The sequence below is a fragment of the Terrapene carolina genome, unplaced genomic scaffold, assembly GCF_002925995.2.
Source record: "Terrapene carolina triunguis isolate 2854851 unplaced genomic scaffold, T_m_triunguis-2.0 Scaffold192, whole genome shotgun sequence".
NCBI classification, from domain to species: domain Eukaryota; kingdom Metazoa; phylum Chordata; order Testudines; family Emydidae; genus Terrapene; species Terrapene triunguis.
Genome location: NW_020664543.1, coordinates 5,874,127 through 5,893,034, shown reverse-complemented (window position 1 = coordinate 5,893,034; position 18,908 = coordinate 5,874,127). Strand labels below are relative to the sequence as shown.

The 18,908-nt window shown below is 42.3% G+C and overlaps 1 protein-coding gene across 1 annotated transcript in view; it reads right to left on the bottom strand.

Annotated features, from left to right (window-relative positions):
- Positions 1 to 18,908, bottom strand: part of LOC112105506 — a 118,293-nt gene that overhangs the window by 96,157 nt on the left and 3,228 nt on the right. Inside the window, exons 2-12 of the mRNA XM_029912166.1 lie at positions 17,580 to 17,738; positions 16,307 to 16,407; positions 13,182 to 13,408; positions 11,638 to 11,776; positions 8,623 to 8,808; positions 7,901 to 8,048; positions 5,945 to 6,116; positions 5,067 to 5,125; positions 4,270 to 4,380; positions 2,891 to 3,066; positions 94 to 213 (exon numbers count right to left, since the gene is read on the bottom strand). Coding sequence (XP_029768026.1) covers positions 94 to 213; positions 2,891 to 3,066; positions 4,270 to 4,380; positions 5,067 to 5,125; positions 5,945 to 6,116; positions 7,901 to 8,048; positions 8,623 to 8,808; positions 11,638 to 11,776; positions 13,182 to 13,408; positions 16,307 to 16,407; positions 17,580 to 17,738 — 1,598 coding nt within the window. The remainder of the gene's footprint in view (positions 1 to 93; positions 214 to 2,890; positions 3,067 to 4,269; positions 4,381 to 5,066; positions 5,126 to 5,944; positions 6,117 to 7,900; positions 8,049 to 8,622; positions 8,809 to 11,637; positions 11,777 to 13,181; positions 13,409 to 16,306; positions 16,408 to 17,579; positions 17,739 to 18,908) is intronic.

The window sequence follows — 18,908 nt, the reverse complement described above, 5'->3', positions numbered from 1 at the left end:
AAGTAGGTGTGTAAGTCTTTGCAGGATCAGAGACTGTGTTTAAATACACATACAATATAAACACCAGTTGTGCATATGACCGCTCCTTTTTACCTGTGGATCTCCTAACATGGCTATCCCAAGAGACAACTTTCTTTTTTGTCCACCACTCAGCTTATTAGCTTGGGTGTCCTGAATCTTGATAATATCCATCCGTTTCAAAACTTTTTGCACCTGGAAAATGACAGAAAAATAAATGTCCAGGACTGGTATGTTTAGGCTTTTGGGTGCTATTATTCCCAAAATATAAACTTGCAAGTAACGGTTTCAGATAACTACAGTGGTTACACAACAACGTGTGTCTGTCAGCTGGTCCTGGTTGCTTTTTTGTTAGAAAACAGTGACGCAGCAAGAACAAGAGCAAGAAGAATTGTAGTAAGCAGGGCCGGCTTTAGGCCAATTCCACCAATTCCCCCGAGTCGGGCCCCGCGCCTAAGAGGGCCCCACGCCCAGTGGCAGGGCCGCCCAGACAAGTGGCAGAGAATCCCTTCCCTGGCTAGAGGCGCCTTTTTAATTTTTACTCACCTGGCGGTGCTCTGGGTCTTTGGCGGCGGGTCCTTCACTCACTCCAGGTCTTTAGCGGCACTTTGGCAGCGGGTCCTTCAGTGCCGCCGAAGACCTGGAGCGAGTGAAGGACCCGCCGCCAAAGACTAGGAGCATGGCCCGGTGAGTACAAGCCCCACGTGTTTTTTTTTCACGTGTTTTTTTTTTTAGTCATCCCTGTCGGGGCCCCGTCGAAACTGTTGGAATTGGGCCCCACACTTCCTAAAGCTGGCCCTGGTAGTAAGATCTTGATTAAGCATGCCCACAAGCCAATGTTACATGCTGAGAGGCCTGTGTTTATCTGACAGTAGCCTGGCCAGGTTTGCACTCCTGAGGTCTGGGTGTCACATTCAACTAGATCACTCCTGAAACCTCCAGTTCTACTTATCCCACAGAAACGACGCAGATTGAGATGTCATACAAGAGCACAAGTTCTCGGATTTCAAACCCGACTATTTCACAGCTACATGTCCATTCAGAATGAGACTGGTATCTCAGCTATCACTGAAAAATGAATGGAGATGTGAAGGTATTGAAATAATCTCTACTATCATGGCACTATAATGGAGTGCAGCAAGAAAAGTGGTCTTGCCTCCCTGGTGTGGTAAAACGAAAAGGGTGACGTAGACTCTTAGGGTACATCTACAAAGCAATAAAAACCCTGTGGCAGAAAGCCTCAGAGTCTGGGTCAACTGACTTGGGCTCACGGGGCTCATGCTGCGGGGCTAAAAACACAAGTGTAGACATTTGGGCTCATCCTGGAGCAAGGGAGCTGAAACCTGATGAGGTGGGAGGGTCTTGGAGCCCAGGCTCCACCCTGAGCCTCAGTGTCTACACTGCTATTTGTACAGTTGACCCGGGCCATGCGACTTGCTGCCATGGGCATTTTTTGCCGTGTAGATGTACCCTCAGCGCCAGAGTTTTAAAGGTATTTGGGATCCTAAAGAAGCAAATAGGCCCTACTGGGATTTTCAAAAGTGCCCAAGCACCTATTTGCATCTGTCGGGCCTAAATATCTTTAAAAATCTGGCCCCAAGCTCTTTGGGCAGGGGCCATCTGTTCTGTTTTGCACAGCGCCTAGCACAACGGGGGCCAGGTCCATGACTGGGGCTGCTAGAAGCTAACACAAACCAAACAAATAATAACGAGTATTCTCCCCTGTACAAGGGGCTCTGCAGGTACTCCCATTTTCATGGAAACCTGCCCCTGTGATATTTCTTATATATAATTGGCTAGATTTTTTGTCAGTGTAAATTGAATTTACAAATGTCTTATTCTTAGACAAATTTTATACCATACAATTTGCATGAAAAAATGACATGATAAGAACATAACAACAGACATACTGGGTCAGACCAAAGGTCCATCAAGCCCGGTATCCTGTCCTCTGACAGTGGCCAATGGCAGGTACCCCAAAGGGAATGAACAGACAGGTTATCATCAAGTGATCCATGCCCTGTCACGCAATCCCAGCTTCTGGCAAACAGAGGCTAGGGACACCATTCTTGCTCATCCTGGCTAATAGCCATTGATGGACCTATCCTCCATGAATCTAGCTCTCTTTTGAACCCCATTATAGTATTGGCCTTCATAACACCCTCTGGCAAGGAGTTCCAGAGGTTGAGAGCGTGTTGCATGAAAAAATACTTTCTTGTGTCTGTTTTAAACCTGCTACCTGTTAATTGCATTTGGTGGCCCCTTGTTCTTGTATTATGAGAAGGAGTAAATAACACTTCCTTATTTACTTTGTCTATACCACTCATGATTTTATAGACCTCTATCATATCCCCCCTTAGTCGCCTCTTTTCCAAGCTGAGAAGTCCCAGTCTTATTAATCTCTCCTCATACAGAAGCTGTTCTATACCCCTAATCATTTTTGTTGCCCTTTTCTGAACCTTTTCCAATTCCAATATGATGCTGTGAAGTAGAAGTTCTTTCCAAGTGAACATATACTTACCTCCGCAGCTCTCGAACTGTGGGTTGGGACCTTAAAGTGGGTCGTGACCCCGTTTTAATGGGGTCGCCAAGGCTGTCATTAGACTTGCTGGGGCCTGGGGCTCAAGCCCAAGCCCCACCACCCGGGGCCAAAGTCCAAGGGCTTTGGTGCTGTGTGGCAGGACTCAGGTTACAGGCCTCCTGCCTGGAGCTGAAGCCCTCGGATTTCGGCTTTGCGCACCCCTCCCCCAGCCTGAGGCGGTAAGGGCTTGGGTGGGCTCAGGGTTCGATCCCCCACTCCTGGGGTCATGTAGATATTTTTGTTGTCAGAAGGAGGTCGCAGTGCAATGAAGTTTGAGAACCCCTGACTTACCTCATACTCTACCTCAACGGACCGAATCCCTTTGATTTCAGCAAAAACTCGCAGATTTTCTTTCACTGTTAAAACTTCAAACTGAACGTTGAATTGTGGGCAAACCCCAAATAATGCTCTAATTTCTTCCAGATCCTCTATTTCTGATAGTTTGTACTTGTATATAGTTGCAGAACCTGTACACATGAACAAAGAAAGATTGATGATGTGTCCTTTGTTCTTTCACCCAAGCACATTTGAAATCAAGGAGTCCTTGTGGCACCTTAGAGACTAACAAATTTATTTGGGCATAAGCTTTTGTGGGCTAGAACCCACTTCATCAGATTCATGGAGTGGAAAATACAGGAGCAGGTATAAATATATGAAAGGATTGCTGATATATGACATCATGTGCCAGCAATGCCCCTCTGCCATGTACATTGGCCAAACGGGACAGTCTCTAGGCAAAAGAATAAACGGACACAAATCTGACATCAGGAATCATAACATTCAAAAACCAGTAGGAGAACACTTCAACCTCCCTGGTCACTCAATAACAGACCTAAAAGTGGCAATTCTTCAACAATAAAACTTCAAAAACAGACTCCAACGTGAAGCTGCAGAACTGGAATTAATTTGCAAACTGGATACCATCAGATTAGGCCTGAATAAAGACTGGGAGTGGTTGGGTCATTACAAAACCTAAACCTAATTTCCCCAATAATAATTTCTCCCTATTGTTACTCACACCTTCTTGTCAACTGTCTGTAATGGGCCACTCTCTTACCATTTCAAAAGTTATTTTTCCTCCCTTGGTATCCTGCTGTTAATTGATTTATCTTGTTAGACTGACCTCATACTTGGTAAAGCAACCCCCATCCTATATATTCATATATTTATACCTGCTCCTGTATTTTCCACTCCATGCATCTGATGAAGTGGGTTCTAGCCCACGAAAGCTTATGTCCAAATAAATTTGTTAGTCTCTAAGGCCTGGTCTACACTAACACCCCAATTTGATCTAAGGTACGCAACTTCAGCTACGTGAATAACGTAGCTGAAGTCGACATACCTTAGTTCGAACTTACCGCGGTTCAGACGCGGTCCACACGCGGCAGGTAGGCTCCCCGTCGACTCCGTGGTACTCCTCTCGCCGAGCTGGAGTACCGCAGTCGACGGGGAGCACTTCCGGGATCGATTTATCGCGTCCAGACCAGACGCGATAAATCGAACCCGGAAGTTCGATTTCCAGCCGTCGAACTAACAGGTAAGTATAGACCAGCCCTAAGGTGCCACAAGGACTCCTCGTTGTTTCTGCTGATACAGACTAACACAGCTACCCCTCTGAAACTTGAAATCAAGCATATTCTTCCTTTCAGTTTAGAAGTGTGTCATCGTACCATCTGATGGCTGGGAAAGTCCACTGAGGATGTTAAGTAGAGTAGTTTTTCCAGCTCCACTATGACCAAGTAACGCAGTGATCTGGCCTTCATAAATATTTAAGAACAAACCTAGTATAAAAATAGTATTATGTTAGGATTAAAGTTTGTGAAGTAAATTAAGTCTTTCCTCTCTCTTTCTATGTGCCCATCACCAAAGTATGGTGTCCAGGTGCCAAACATGACAATTAAAGAAATAAGATTTCTGTCTAAGAAGAGATAAGCAAAGTCAGAATTTCAGAACCCACAATGTGAGTTACATCTTCAGTAACCAGGTTCAAACTTGCAAGAAGTTTTTCATTATATTAGTAAAGAGGGTGCAATGAGGGGAAAGAGACACAGATGTAATAACTTTTAGAAAGATCTTAAATTGCTTTACTCTGTTCCTACAATGCTCACTCCCTTTTATTCTTAGTAAAGATAGAAATACAGTCACAGGGTAATCATCAGTTGCATGAATTAGGTTTTGGGATAGTCTTTCAAACAGTCATGGTGGATACCAATTTTGCTTCTTTACTTCTTCCACCTTTTGATTTTAACATTTCTTACAGCTATTATTTTTTCTTCTTATTTAACAGGGATTAAATGTTGCAAAGAAAACATTTGCAATGTCCCTAGATTTACATGTTAATAAGTATGGATAAGCAGAATTACTGTATCTTCTCACAATAAGAAAAGAGCAGCCCTAAAATTTCAGAATTGATTGGGTTCATTTTTGGTTAAAATCCAAACAAAAAGGTTTAAGAAACTTTTCATACCTCTCAAAGCTTCTATTTTCTTGTTCTTTGTTTTATATGTTTTTTTAATATTGTTGAGTCTAAAGGAAGGGAAGCAAGTTATCATTAGCACTGGATTCCAATTATTGAGTAAATACTGCCTTGCACCATAATAAATAATACCACCTTGATCATATATAATGCTTTGCTTCAGTAGATCTCAAAGTGCTTTACAAAGGAGGTCAGTAACATTATCCCCATTTTACAGATTGGGAAACTGAGGCACAGGGAGACGGCGTGATTTCCCCAAGGTCAGTCAACAAACAGCAGAGCTCAGAATAGAACTCAGGTCTCTGGACTTCCAGTCCGGTGCTCTCTCCACTAGATCACACTACCTCCCTAGTAATTTATACCTGTGCAAGGGAGTGTATACCTCATCTGGTAGCCTTTTACAATCCCCTTTCACAAGTGTTCATGTCTACACAGAGTGAAAGATCAGCCCCTTCATGTATAAATATACAATGTTACATCAGATTGTCCTTTTACCTTTGAAGGCTTTGGGGATCAAATCTGAAGGAGGTTGCAGGTACAAGGAGTTTGGGTTCCCCCTGCCATAGGTATTTTTGGACAAAATTAGCACCACAAAACCAATTTACAATTTGGCTCAGTTCATGTATGACTGGCCTGATTTGGTTCCTAATCTCATCTGCATGGTAACAGCGCTTGACCTAACTCTGTACTCTTACTTTGTGGAAGAACGTATTCTCGCAAAAATCCCATGTAGGGGAAAGCGGAGTAGGCTGAAGTAAAGCTAAATTGATCGTTGGAGCAGGGATAGCAACAGCTGCAGGTGAGCTCTGCTAATCCTCTGATACCATATGTAATCTATAGGTTTCTTCTTATATGCAGTAGAGTTTTACCTGATGGCTTCCTTCCCGTCAAATTCTGAAGGCACTGGCTCCATGCTGTCATTGAAGATACGTTCATGGTTTTGTTCAGTTTCAGGTCTCTTACCAGCATAACCTCTCCTGCTTTTGCACCAGTATGATGGCTTCAGGCAGAACAAAGGGGGATATTTCATACCATATTTGTCTAATTGGGAACAAAGACGATGAATCTTTAGTTTATCCAGGCATAGTAGACTAAAGCCTAATTCATGGCATTAAACACTTTTAGCGTCAAAAATTTTAAAGGTATTTACGTGCCTAATGATGCAGATGGGCACCTTGCAGGATTTTCAAATGTGCCTAGGCCCTTAGCTCCTTTAAAAATCCCATTAGGCACCTATTGGCATCTTGAGGCACCCAAATACCTTTAAACATCTGACTCTTTATTGATTTCAGCACTGGGCAAATCCATCTCTCTACAGCCACAAAAGACCAACTGTTAGAAGAACTGGTATATCTCTACAGCAAACTAGGAGGGCTTGGTGTGGTTGGGTTCACACGCCCATGGGTTACAGAATCCATTCTGGGCATAACAGCACATAAGAGACAGGAGGAAATCCACTGCTCTGCAGACATTTCCACCCATCCCCCAGCACAGGCGGTTCATGTAAAGCCTCTACTCAGGTTACTTTAATCATTAGGCTAAAGTAACCTCTGTCCTGCAGCTTCAGCCTGAGGGTCGGGCCCATGATTAATCTCTCAAGCATCTGTCCTAGCTGTTAGAACCAGGTGCTGGGTTCAGGATTTGAGCTATCATGAGAATTAAAAAAAAAACCCTACACACTCATAATGGAAGGGGAAGGGAGAAATCACATTTCCCAAACATGGCTGAATAATTTTGGCCAGTTTATCAGGCTGACAGCAACGGCTTAAGAGGTAGGAGCATGTCATTGGTATTTCTTTAGCTTCCCTGGCCTTGTCTGCCCTAGTCACAGGGCGGGGTTAAGGCACAGGCACTATAGGGCTGTGCTTAGAGCTCTGGCTCCTGGAATCATTTAATGACCTCTGAATCTCAGATACCATTTAAAAACATCTGTTTTGAGCCCTTATCATTGCAAAGGAAATGCTGAGAATGTGACCTGAAGGAAACCGAATGCAGAATCATCCACCTGAGTCTATAGGTGTGAGGGGTTTGACCCATTCCAATAGGGGGTTTGCTCCAGGACTGCTTTGAGGGCTCTCACCCACTGTGTACATGGCAGGAGGAAAGCCCCATGCAAGCAGAAACACCCTGGCTGCTGGGATAAGTTTTGTATATGCCCTTACTTGCTACTAGCCCTGGGGGAAAGGGAGGTTCTGCTGCTGGGGGACAGGAAGGGGTGGGAAATGCTGCTGACACTGGAAGTGGGGAGCAGGGTCATGTTGCAGGGGCTCTGGATTGCCTTAACTTTGTCATATACAGTTTATGATGCCAGATAGCATGTACTGGAGCAGTGGGACATTCAGCTTTGGACGATATTTTCATATTCAAGGGTCCAAATTGAACCCTTAGGGTTCATATGACTGTTAGTATTCCCAGCTGTGAACATCAGCCAAATCTGAACAACAAGCTAATCGCTTGTCTCTATTAATTTTATTTTAAAGGTTGAGGCTACCTAAAGTGTGATATGAAAGCTGATTCTTGGTTGAAGAGGGCAAGGAAGAGGGGATCAAAAGGGCTTATTTAGGAATCCACACCCAATCCATAGTCTGTTGTCTGGAAATATTGTTTAACACCAGTTACAGATGAAAGAGACATTAGCTGATCCACCCAATGTGGGATGGTAAATTCTAATTTTACATTTTCCTTTGTTCAGTGTTATTCTATCATTACTTGTACTGCTTTGAAATAAGTGGGGGCAGGGGGCCTAGGGCAAGAGAGAGAGAATTATAGGAGCAAGTGTATGTATAAAAGAACATATACAGTATTTTAATTATAAATATACTTACCAGGCAAAACTTTATCAAAATAGATAGCCAATAGCATATATAAAACACTGTCAAAAATCAGTAGGACATAGGCTGTAAATACAGCATATGATTCCTCCATCATGTTAGAAAAATAGAAACCTATTCCATATTTTTCTAAATGTAAAATCTGAAAGGAAAAAAACAAAGACTAAGAATCTTTAGCTGAAAAACCAGGCACATAAGGTCAGAATTTTGATGAAATTTATGCAACACAGTTATCCAGAGAAGCTTTGGGAAGTCCAGCACTATATTCCCCCCACACTCCTTTTAGTTTCTTTTCCTCACTAGAAATACGTTTCTACTAACGAGAGGGAGTGTGTAGGTTTTCATTCAAAAGTGCTCTAGAAACAGATTCACACCAGCGAAGTGCAACCTCATATCATCATTTTGGGGCATGTGTCAGACTCTTCTATTGGAGGCCATATAATCCAGTGCAGACAAATTACATTCACATGTCATGATTTCTTTCTTCATATGGGGAAACTGTAGCAAATGGACTTGCACTTGCTGGACACTTGAAAACTAGCGAGCAGCAAACTTTCTGGGGCAGTGTTTGTACAGCACTTAGAACACTGGCACCTTTAAATACTACCATCATACATAATAAACAGTACCCTAGCCTGGCAACTGTCAGGTACATATAGCCAGTTAGCTACCAGTTACAGCTTTACTGCATGTGTGTTCCAAATAATTCACCATACCTTTGAGATTCCAGTAATAAAGGCAAAGGGGCAGAGGAGACCCAAAGCCCATTCCAAGGGTGCAGGAAGTTTTTTCACCAATGTAATAAAGCTCAGACATGTAGAGAAAAAGGTGAGGATGAATCCAACGGAGCTGGTGACTTTAGGCTTCTTTAAGAGGGAGCTGAGCATGAAACAGAAGTGGATCTGCAGATAAGGAAGCTTCCAGTTAGTGGAACGCATTTCTATCAGAGGTTTCAAACGCATCATACACATGGTGTCGGACATGCTAGGGAGAGCCACTGAGTTAAGAGTTGGCCTTTAGGAGACAAACTGGAGAGGCTAAAGTCAGTGGGCGCTGCACCTGTGCAGCACCTTAAGACGTGGCCTATCCGCAGAAGTTCATGACTTGACTGGCTGTAAACACTTCAGACTGAAACGAATCCATATTCAGGGTCTCTAGGGCAGTAGTTCCTAACCGGCGGTTTGGGGCCCCCTGGGGGACCGCAAGCAGGTTTTAGGGGGGCCACCAAGCAGGGCCAGCATTAGACTCACTGGGGCCCAGGGCAGAAAACCAAAGCACCGCTATGCAGGGCCGAAGCCTGGGACCCCGCCACCTGAGGCTGAAGCCAAAGCCTGAGAAACTTAGCTTCGCGGGGCCCTCAGTGGTGTGGGGACCCGGAAAAATTACCCTGCTTGCTACTCGCTAATGCCAGCTCTGGCTTTTATATGCAGAAAAACAGTTGTGGCACAACTGGGCTGTGGAGTTTTATAGCATGTTGGGGGGGCCTCAGAAAGAAAAAGATTGAGAACCCCTGCTCTAGGGTATATATGTGTATTATATTAATTGTGTGTGTGTTTTATTTTACATAGTAGCTGGGTGTCCTTTTAGTAAAATTGTTTCAGTCAATTTCACTAATAAACTCTCTTTTTTTCTGGGGCTGTTTCATTTTCTTCACCTATTTTAATACACATCCAGATTTCAGGTAACTTTTTTTTTCCCCCAGTGAAGGCCTAATTTTTTGTTGGGTTGGTTTGTTTGTTTTTTTCTTAAATTCTCCTTAACTATTAGTTTGTCACTGATTCACATAATTTTGTGGGGTTTTTAATATTATATTTGGCACACAAAAATGATGAAAAATTAAGGTGCTGACAATAATTAGGGTAAAGAAAATCGGTTAGCTCTACATCCATCAGTAACGTCAAAGCTCGGGAGAAGATAACCTTCAAGTTTTAGGTAACACTAGAAATGGTTAATTCCAGGTGGTCTCTCTTTTCATGCATGCATGTGACCAAGTATCATCAATGAATAATATTTGTACTTGCACAAGTAAACATATCTCTAGTCAATTAATTCAGAACATAAGAACGGCCATACTGGGTCAGCCCAAGGGTTCAGCTAGCCCAGTATCCTGTCTTCCGACAGTGGCCAATGCAAGGTGCCCCAGAGGGAATGGACAGAACAGGGCAATTACTGAGTGATTCATCCTGTCATCCACTCCCAGCTTCTGGCAGTCAGAGGGTAGGGACACCCAGAGCATGGGGTTGCCTCCCTGACCTTCTTTGCTAATTGCCATTGATGGACCTCTCCTCCATGAGCTTATCTCCCTCTGAAGCACCTTGCATTGGTCACTGTCAGAAAGCAGGATATGGGGCTAGATGGACTATTGGTCTGACCCTGTATGGCTATTCCTATATTATCTAATTCTTTTTTGAACCCAGTGATAATTTTGGCCTTTACAACATCCCTAGGCAACAAGTGCCACAGGGTGACTATGTATTGTGTGAAGAAGTACTTCCTTATGTGTGTTTTAAACCTGTTGTCTATTAATTTCATTTGACGACCCTAGTTCTTGTGTTATATGAAGAGTAAATAACCCTTTCTTACTCACTTTCTCCACACCATTCATGATCTTATAGACCTCTACCATATCCTCCCTTAATCGTTTAACAGCCTATTTAGACCCATCATTTGGTCTCTGAAGTTGGGATTATATTTTCCAATGTGCATTGCTTTGCATTTGTCAACACTGAATTTCATCTGCCATTTTGTTGCCAGTCATCCAGTTTTGTGAGGTCCCGTTGTAACTCCTTACAAAATTGCTCAGGATAGTTAGGTCCAAAGCAGACTGTGTCATCTGCATATTTTGCCACTTTGCTGTTTACCCCTTTTTCCAGATCATTTATGAATATGTTGAACACCACTAGTCCCAGCACATTAATCACCTCTCTCCATTCTGAAAACTGACTATGTATTTCTACCCTTCCCCCCCTGTCTTTTAACCAGTTACTGATTCATGAGAAGACCTTCCCTCTTATCCTATGACTGCTTACTTTGCTTAAAAGCCTCTGGTGAGGAACCTGGTCAAAGGTTTCTAAAAGTCCAAGTACACTATATCCACAGGAATGCCCTTGTCTACATCTTTGTTGACCCCCTCAAAGAATTCTAGTAGATTGGTGAGGCATGATTTCCCTTTAAAATAGCCATGTTGACTCTTCCCCCAACAAATCATGTTCATGTGGGAAATCTTGATCAATATCATGACTACTGTTGTTTAAGAGCCTAGTGAAATCACTCTCTCATATTCTATCTATGGAAGTGGGGAAGAAGGGAGGAAGTTCAAAAAGTTACATTTGGGCACTTTTATTTCATAAAATTAAAGCGGCATGCAGCACAGAAATCATTTCATTATTTACTGGCCACTATAGGATTCCATGGGCACAGACGTTATATGTTCCCTCTCTCAAAGTTCTGTAAAGAAAATCGCTCTTTGTGGATGGATTTGAGATTAAAGTTCACTTTTGTCCATAGCCCACAGAGTCTGGTGTCTGTAAATTCTTTGGATGGTAATTCAAATAATGTCCAATTATGAGATTAAATGAGATTTAGAGAGATCGCTTCTTCAATTACTGTGACTACAGAAAAGCTACAGTGTTGGGCCACTCTCCGATCTGCCCTACGATTAGTAGCAATGTGGCTCATAGAAATTTTAAAGTTAGAAAGTGGAGAAATTTCATTTTAAAATCCCAACTTACAGATGCTATGCCATAAAAGAAAAACAGAAGTAATACTGCAAAGAAGCTGCTTGTGTAGAAATATTCATTAACCGTGACAGCTGTCAGCAGACTGGCCATAATCAAAACACAAACAGTATACAGCAAACTCCAGGATAACCTAAAAATGAAAATATATTGTTATCTTTCTGGATAATTGATGACTGTTGTCATGATTTCAGCCATATGGCAAATCCCATTGTTAGTTCAAATACTTAGGATATCCCTGGAAAAGCCACAGCAACATTTCACGTACAGTTGTGACATTAGTAAGGCATTATACAAAGGAGATTGCCAGACAATGAACTTGGGAACCCATCTGTCCCTCCCATGGGAAATGAGCGAGAAGGTTGAATGGGGAGGAGAGTTCTGCCGGGTCTCCCTTAGATTGTACTCCTTAATCTTTCCACCAATGGAGGTACTGTTTGTCCCATTCACCATCACCCTCCTTCCTCCACAGAGAACAGGCTGCCCCCAAACACCACAGATATCAGGGGACCAATGATTTGCAATGCCATCTGCTTGGAAGCCTCATCCATCTGTGTCAGCTGTGAGTCTCCAGGCCAGCTATGACTACGCTGCCAGGACTCCTATACCTTGCAGGGACTTGGTAGAGATATGAGAAGGGGAAAACACTACAGTCTGAGGCTGTATTATATTTTTCCCCTCATTTCCATAAGTCTAGTGAGAGATGATGTTCGTAACTGCAACCAACCACTCTATGCACAGAGTCTAAAGACAAGGAGGGAAAGTTGCCCTGGAAGTGTCTGAGCCCTCAGCCCTGTGGGAAGAAGAGATCTATACATAGATCTAGTTGGTACAGTTGGGTCCCAGGGTCTTTAAGAAAAGCAAACATACTAGATTCATAGCTGACTTCCACACATGTTGTCTCATATGACATTGCCTCTCTTTCAGGTTGCAAAAATCAATGATATCATCAGCTCTCTCTAACCTCTGCTTAGCTTCCTTGTGTTTATTCCTTTTTCTTCTACCTTTATCCCCTTTACCACTGTTATAATCCCTATTGATGTTAAGTAAATACATGTTAGGCACACAAAATCTAATAACATTTGATAAGTTTTTAAAGGGCACCAGCTCATTAAATAGAGGTTCGCAAGTCCTAAGAGTTGCATTTTTTTGGTAAAGTTTTCCAGTGGAGTTACTGTTAGGATATCATCCTCGAAAACTGAAGAAGGCCTCCATCCCCTGTCAAAAAAATACTGGCAGTAACAGAGCAAGATTCCACACGCTGCCCCAAACAATGCACCTCGATCACATTCTGAAGGGACAACCTCTAATGGTAACGGGATAATGTCCACTCCGTCCTTGGCCTCTCCGCTTAGGCTATCCATAAAGACGCCAATCTAATTGAGGTTGGCTGTTTTCTTTCTGTGAGTTCCTCCTGCCCACGAGAAGCTGGATGGAAACGGTCAATTCATTTTACAAATACTGAAGAATATATGTATTTTGGCACCTATTAACTTAAGACAGTAAACCTATGCACTTTAGCTACTTGTGTTACTCACCAGAAGGCTGCATCCTGTAACCCCATAGTCTTCATCAACGCCTTGAGTTTCCTTTTTTCTCTTGTAAGACTGATTGACAGAAAGTGCATAAATGGAGAGAAACTCATTGCAACAGTAAAAAAGATAAAACCATGTTCCAGGGTAACTGATGGTATGATAGATGATGATCCCATACGGACACCACTAATCGATTTCATTTCTTCCCAGACAGAATGATTTGTCGTCATCTAAAAAAATTCAAGTTAGCGTTTAATTTAGTTTTATGTAATGAAATAAGGTCATGGTACAGGGTTATAACATGTCACTTAATAATGTTAGTGGTGCTGTTAATGGATCATGTATTTCTGATGACTGCTACTTTCTCCTTTCTGACCTTGAGAAATGCAGACTTCCCCCTTCGGGTCTATTCAAAATACTGACACAGATTGTCTTCCTAACATGTTGCTTTAATTACATCACCACTTCTCTGCCTCCCCACTCTGGGTCTCTCTCATCTTTCCATCAAAAACCACATATCCAGTCTTTTAAGGCCTACCCCTGCTCAACCTATCACCTCTGGTATGTTATATCAAGCCAGGACCACATGCCTCCGCTCTCCCAGCAATGGCAGCCTTCATGATACGCTAGCTCAGTTCTTTCACTCTGTTCTCAGGCTGCCCCTCATTCTTAGGAGGAGCTCCATGATAAATCTACAAAGCCACAACACTATCCTCCTTCAAGTCCCTCCTTAAAGCTCACTGCTACCGCGAAACACTTAATAGCTAGGGAACGGACGTGCTGGGAATGCGGCTCATTATACTAAACAATCATTTCGGTGTTGTCTTGGTCTCCTCTCCTCTCCTCTTCCCCCTGCTGGTTTTAATTCATTTGGGAGCAAGGATGGTCTTTTCATATGCCTAGACTGTAAGCTCTTTGGGGCAGGGACTGTCTTTATTACATATGTGTACAGTGCTAGCACAATGGGGCCTCTAGGTACTTCCGCAATACAAGACAATTACATAATAAAATCGTTAGTCTTAATACTAACACTGACAACACTAAATTTCTCAGCTGACAACCTCCCTTTCTGAGTTTATAATGTTGCATATAACGAAATCCAGTGCTCGGACCCATAATGGAGATGGGTGCAAACTATGAACTTGAACAGAATTGGAACAGGGCAGAGATCTATGAACCAAACATTTAAAAACAACGTTTCTTAAAAAAGAAATTGGGTGAAGTCAAAGCATAAACCAACATCAACTGCTCTTTAAACCTCACGTGTTACCCAGGAGGCCAGACTTGATGATCACAGTGGTCCCTTCTGGCCTTGGAATCTACGCCGATGGTAGAAATTATAATTGTTTCCACTGCGTATTGCAGCCAAAAGCCTTCAAGCCGTGAGAAATAGACATGAGATAGGCCTCAAGGCCTGGTTTGTCAGGGATGTCACTGTAAATATCTCAGTAGATGGAAACTGTCATGGAGAGTTGGCTCTTTCTTGAGCCTTCACAAATTTGAACCTAGGGGGAGGTTTTTGAAGGTGCAATTGGGAGTTAGGGGCCTAAATGCCACTTGTATCTTTTAAAATCTCCCCCCTAACTTTGAGGCCAGGTTACCTTTGCGATAGCCCCTCTCCTGTTTATCATTCCAACAGTGGAGATCAGGTTGCGCATTCTTGACAACATTCCTGATGTTTGGTCTCTGGGGACTGGCTGCAGAGAATTCGCTAAGGTAACCTGGCCTATGCTGATCTGAAAAATCCCAAGTGTTTTAGCCCTCAGAACATGCTACAGGGGCTCCCCTATCTGCTCTCTCAGACTTTTAGTGGGTAAGATGAGCAATTGTCATGTTTTGTCATTTTCTAAAACGACAAGAGGCACCTCTCAGAATGCTCTAGGCTCCCTTGCCAAATATTTCAAGACCGATATATCATCAAACTAAATAGCAACTCCATAACACACAGCAACGCAGCACAAAAATAAACCAAACTATCCACTGTCCAGACACATAATCCCTAACAATATTTGCTCATTCAGCAGGTTTCTTAAAAAGGCATGCCGTGCAGCATGCTCTGAAGTTTAACCGATTTGTATCATTGTAGACCAAGGACGAGGGGCACACTTCAAAGAAAAGAGGCCCGCACAGAGAACGCCCTTCCAAAAGCCCCTCCTTTGGGCCGAGGGGAGTACCTCTGCAGATCTTAACTGCAGCGGCATAGCACAGGGAGAGAGGCATTCTCTCAGTTAGGAAGGTCTGAAGCAATTTAGGGTTTTAGAGGTCAATACCAACCCTTTCAACTCTACCCTAAAACCTCAGATATCCAGCCCAGATTACGGCACATTGGTTGAGCCTGCTTGCAGCCAAATACTCCAATTACCAAATGGGCTGATGTATTTCACACTAGCTTTTGCTTCTGAGTGGATTTAAAATGTAGTCCCAAATAGAGCTGTAGTCTCAAAATAGGGTGACCAGACAGCAAGTGTGAAAAATCGGGATGGAGGTGGAGGGTAATAGGAGCCTATATAAGAAAAAGACCCAAAAATCGGGACTGTCCCTATAAAATCAGGACATCTGGTCACCCTATCGCAAAATGGCAAAGGAATTAATTACAGTCCAATGGTCCATACTGGAAAGAACAGCTGAAAACTCCTTGCCAGATTCAAATGATATAAAGTGGCCTTGGCTACTTCTGAAAGATAATCATCCAGCTATAATCTGTATGTCAGTACCCGCTAGATGTTCCAGTTGGATTACGACCACATGCTGCTGGGCACGCGTGAGCTGCATTTCACTGGTGGTCTGGGAAGTTCTTTGTGTCAATACGCTTTGTAAGTTTTACCCTTTCTATTTTGTGACTTTCAAAACTGATTGTAATTTTGCATAGAGATTAGGAGGGGTGCATGTTTTCTAGATGAAACTAAAAGTAGTCAGTTTCTGCAAACCATTCAGGAGTCTGAGTTATTTCACACGTTGTTCTTTGGTAGAAGTTCCCGCCACAAGATGATCCATCACTTTTTTTTTTTACATTGTAATAATTCCATGCACTAAAGAAACCCTGATCACAGAAGGATTTAGTTTGCTTAATGTTTAAGGGTCAGGTTAGAAGAAACAGAAAATAATTTCAGTGCAAGAATTCTGCTTACTTCTATAATAGCAGCATCAATGCTTGATTGCAGTGATAGAAATCCTCTGTACCAATATTTTGGACTATTACAGTAATGTTCTGAAAAGTTATAACAAGAATCTGCAAAGACGAAAGGTCAAGGACATTACTTAATTGTGTGCAACAATCATTTTAATGCAATATCAAGGTTGAGATTTTAATCCCACAAAAGTCAAGAAATTCAGATTTAATGGTACTACAATAATAACTCTGCAACAGCAGCAAGCAATGAGCTCCCAAGGATAGTGGAAATATCAAAGGATCAGCAGTGTATTGGACTCGTTCAGCGTCATCCCATGTAATAATAGCAGGACCCCGTTGCAGTGGATACACCTGGCAGCGTCTCTCTTTTCTCACTGCTCCCCACCTGAGTGCCTTAAACGTGCATGTGAAATGCCAAAGCTCTCATTTACTTCAGTGGCACAGGATCAGCTCCGTACTAAGGATCTGGGCGTATTATTTTAATTCTTTAGATGGTTTACAACATGCCCAATGATTTAGCGTTTTTAAAGTTTCTAATAAAAGCTGCTCGACTGCGATCTTCGGCTGGCCAAAAAACCCAGAACCCAAAACCAAAGAAGAAACAAAAAAAACCTGGTATACCATTGTCTGCAGTGCTGCAGGCATTTCCACTCCCTGCGACACTCAAGTGCCTCATTCCTGCCCTGAACAACTGCTGTTCAAGGTGAGAAGTGAAGACAGAGTCTCCACGCCAAATCAATTCTTCACTTCACTACGTAGCCTCCCGAAAGAGCAGAGGACTGAGAATGCTAGTTCAGTCCTCACTGGCCATCGGTTGCGAAATTTTGCTAGTAATTTTCATTATTTATATGGAGTGTATTTGGATGTGTAAAATAGACTATAGGGCAAGAGTAAAGTATAAAACATATATTAATCTACACCACAAGGCTGATCTGTCATGCATGGACCCTGCATGATGAGACACGGGAAAAGACTGAAATGGAATGTAACATATCAAGTGGGATGAAATATTTCAGGCAAAAGGGAGGAATATGCCTAAATCCTCAATTTAAAAAAAACAAACCCAAACAGTTTCTACCATCTATATATTTAAAAGAAAGTTGGTGTTGTTGGATTTTATTATTTTGTTACAAACAATAAAACAGACTTAAATTGGTGGTTCTTTCGAGGTCAGAAACTCTCATGTAGACTAAGGGCCAAATCCACTTCAATGAAGCTATGCTAATTTACACCAACTGAGGATCTGGCCATATTTATTTATTTTTAATTACCTATATGTCCAAAATGCTCATTTGGAGCAATCACATTCCCGGGAGGAAATCTGAGGCGATAGGAGAAGTCATCGTTAAATACAACCCCTACAATTTCCTCATTCAAAATCCATGCTGCCTCCAGCGCTTTTTCATCTTCCATCACTTCTGTTTTTATACCTGTGGTTTATACAAAAAACATTATGATCAATAGCTACAACACTGAAAATGTGAGCATGGGAATTTTATACATCTAGCCAGTTTTGCCAGCTGTGTGTCTTTCCCCTCTGAATTTCTGTTCTCTAGGCTAGGTATATTTGTAGATGCTTTGGGTCACATTCAATTTGATCAGCTGGGAAAAAGTTAATAAGAAAAATCTTAAGTTTAATTGTGAATGCAACAACAGGTAGGTATTTTACTCCACAGATGGCACTGTATCTAGAGTCATCTAGAGATAACTACTGCCTGAAGATAGAGATAGAGATTCTCCCAAACTAAAACACCCAGGATCCAACACCTGCAAACTTCTACTAGAAACAGTGTGGAATCCATACGTAGATATACAACTGAACTTCGCAGCTGGTCCTTATCTCAATAATGGGTTGACTGAAAACCTAGATTCTAATACAGTACACTCCATTTATAAGAATTATTGATATAAGCATCAACCATATACAGTGATCAAAACCACTGGGACAAAATCATTTCTACACTAACCATGGTAAAATACTCTACTTATACGAATCATTTAGGGGCACACTGACTACATGTAATATGATAGTCAAGAGCAATGACATGTAATAAGCCAATAAAGCTGTTTTGAATTTGAATTTCATGACATCTAGCGTTTTTTGGCATGTAGCACGTATAAATTATAATCCCTGTGTAAAAAAAAAAAATTGTGCTGTTTATGTGAGAGTCGATCAACATAGCAGGAAAAAGAAAGATGCTTTTTGCAGATGAAAAACGCCATCTTCTGGAGTCCTGAAATAGTCTTCCCAAGACCAGCCAAAGAGATGCGGCTCAGAAATTGGGCATTCCACAACTTACATTGTCTAAGATTCTCAAAGCAGGGAGAGCATTGTACAAAATGAAGGAGACAGAAAAACAATGTGGTCAGACAAGGCACCTATGGTCGAGGCTGCATTCATAAAGTGGATCAGAAATGCCAGAGAGAGAAATACCCCCCTATGTGGACTGTTGGTGATGCAGAAAGCAGAAGAACTGGTGGTGGCCCTGGGCGTTACCAACCTCAGGGCATGCACTGGCTGGTTTGAGTGCTTTCAAAAACAAGATGGGATTGTTTTTAAGAGAGAAGCCAAAGACACAGACTTCAGGTCATTTGAAGAA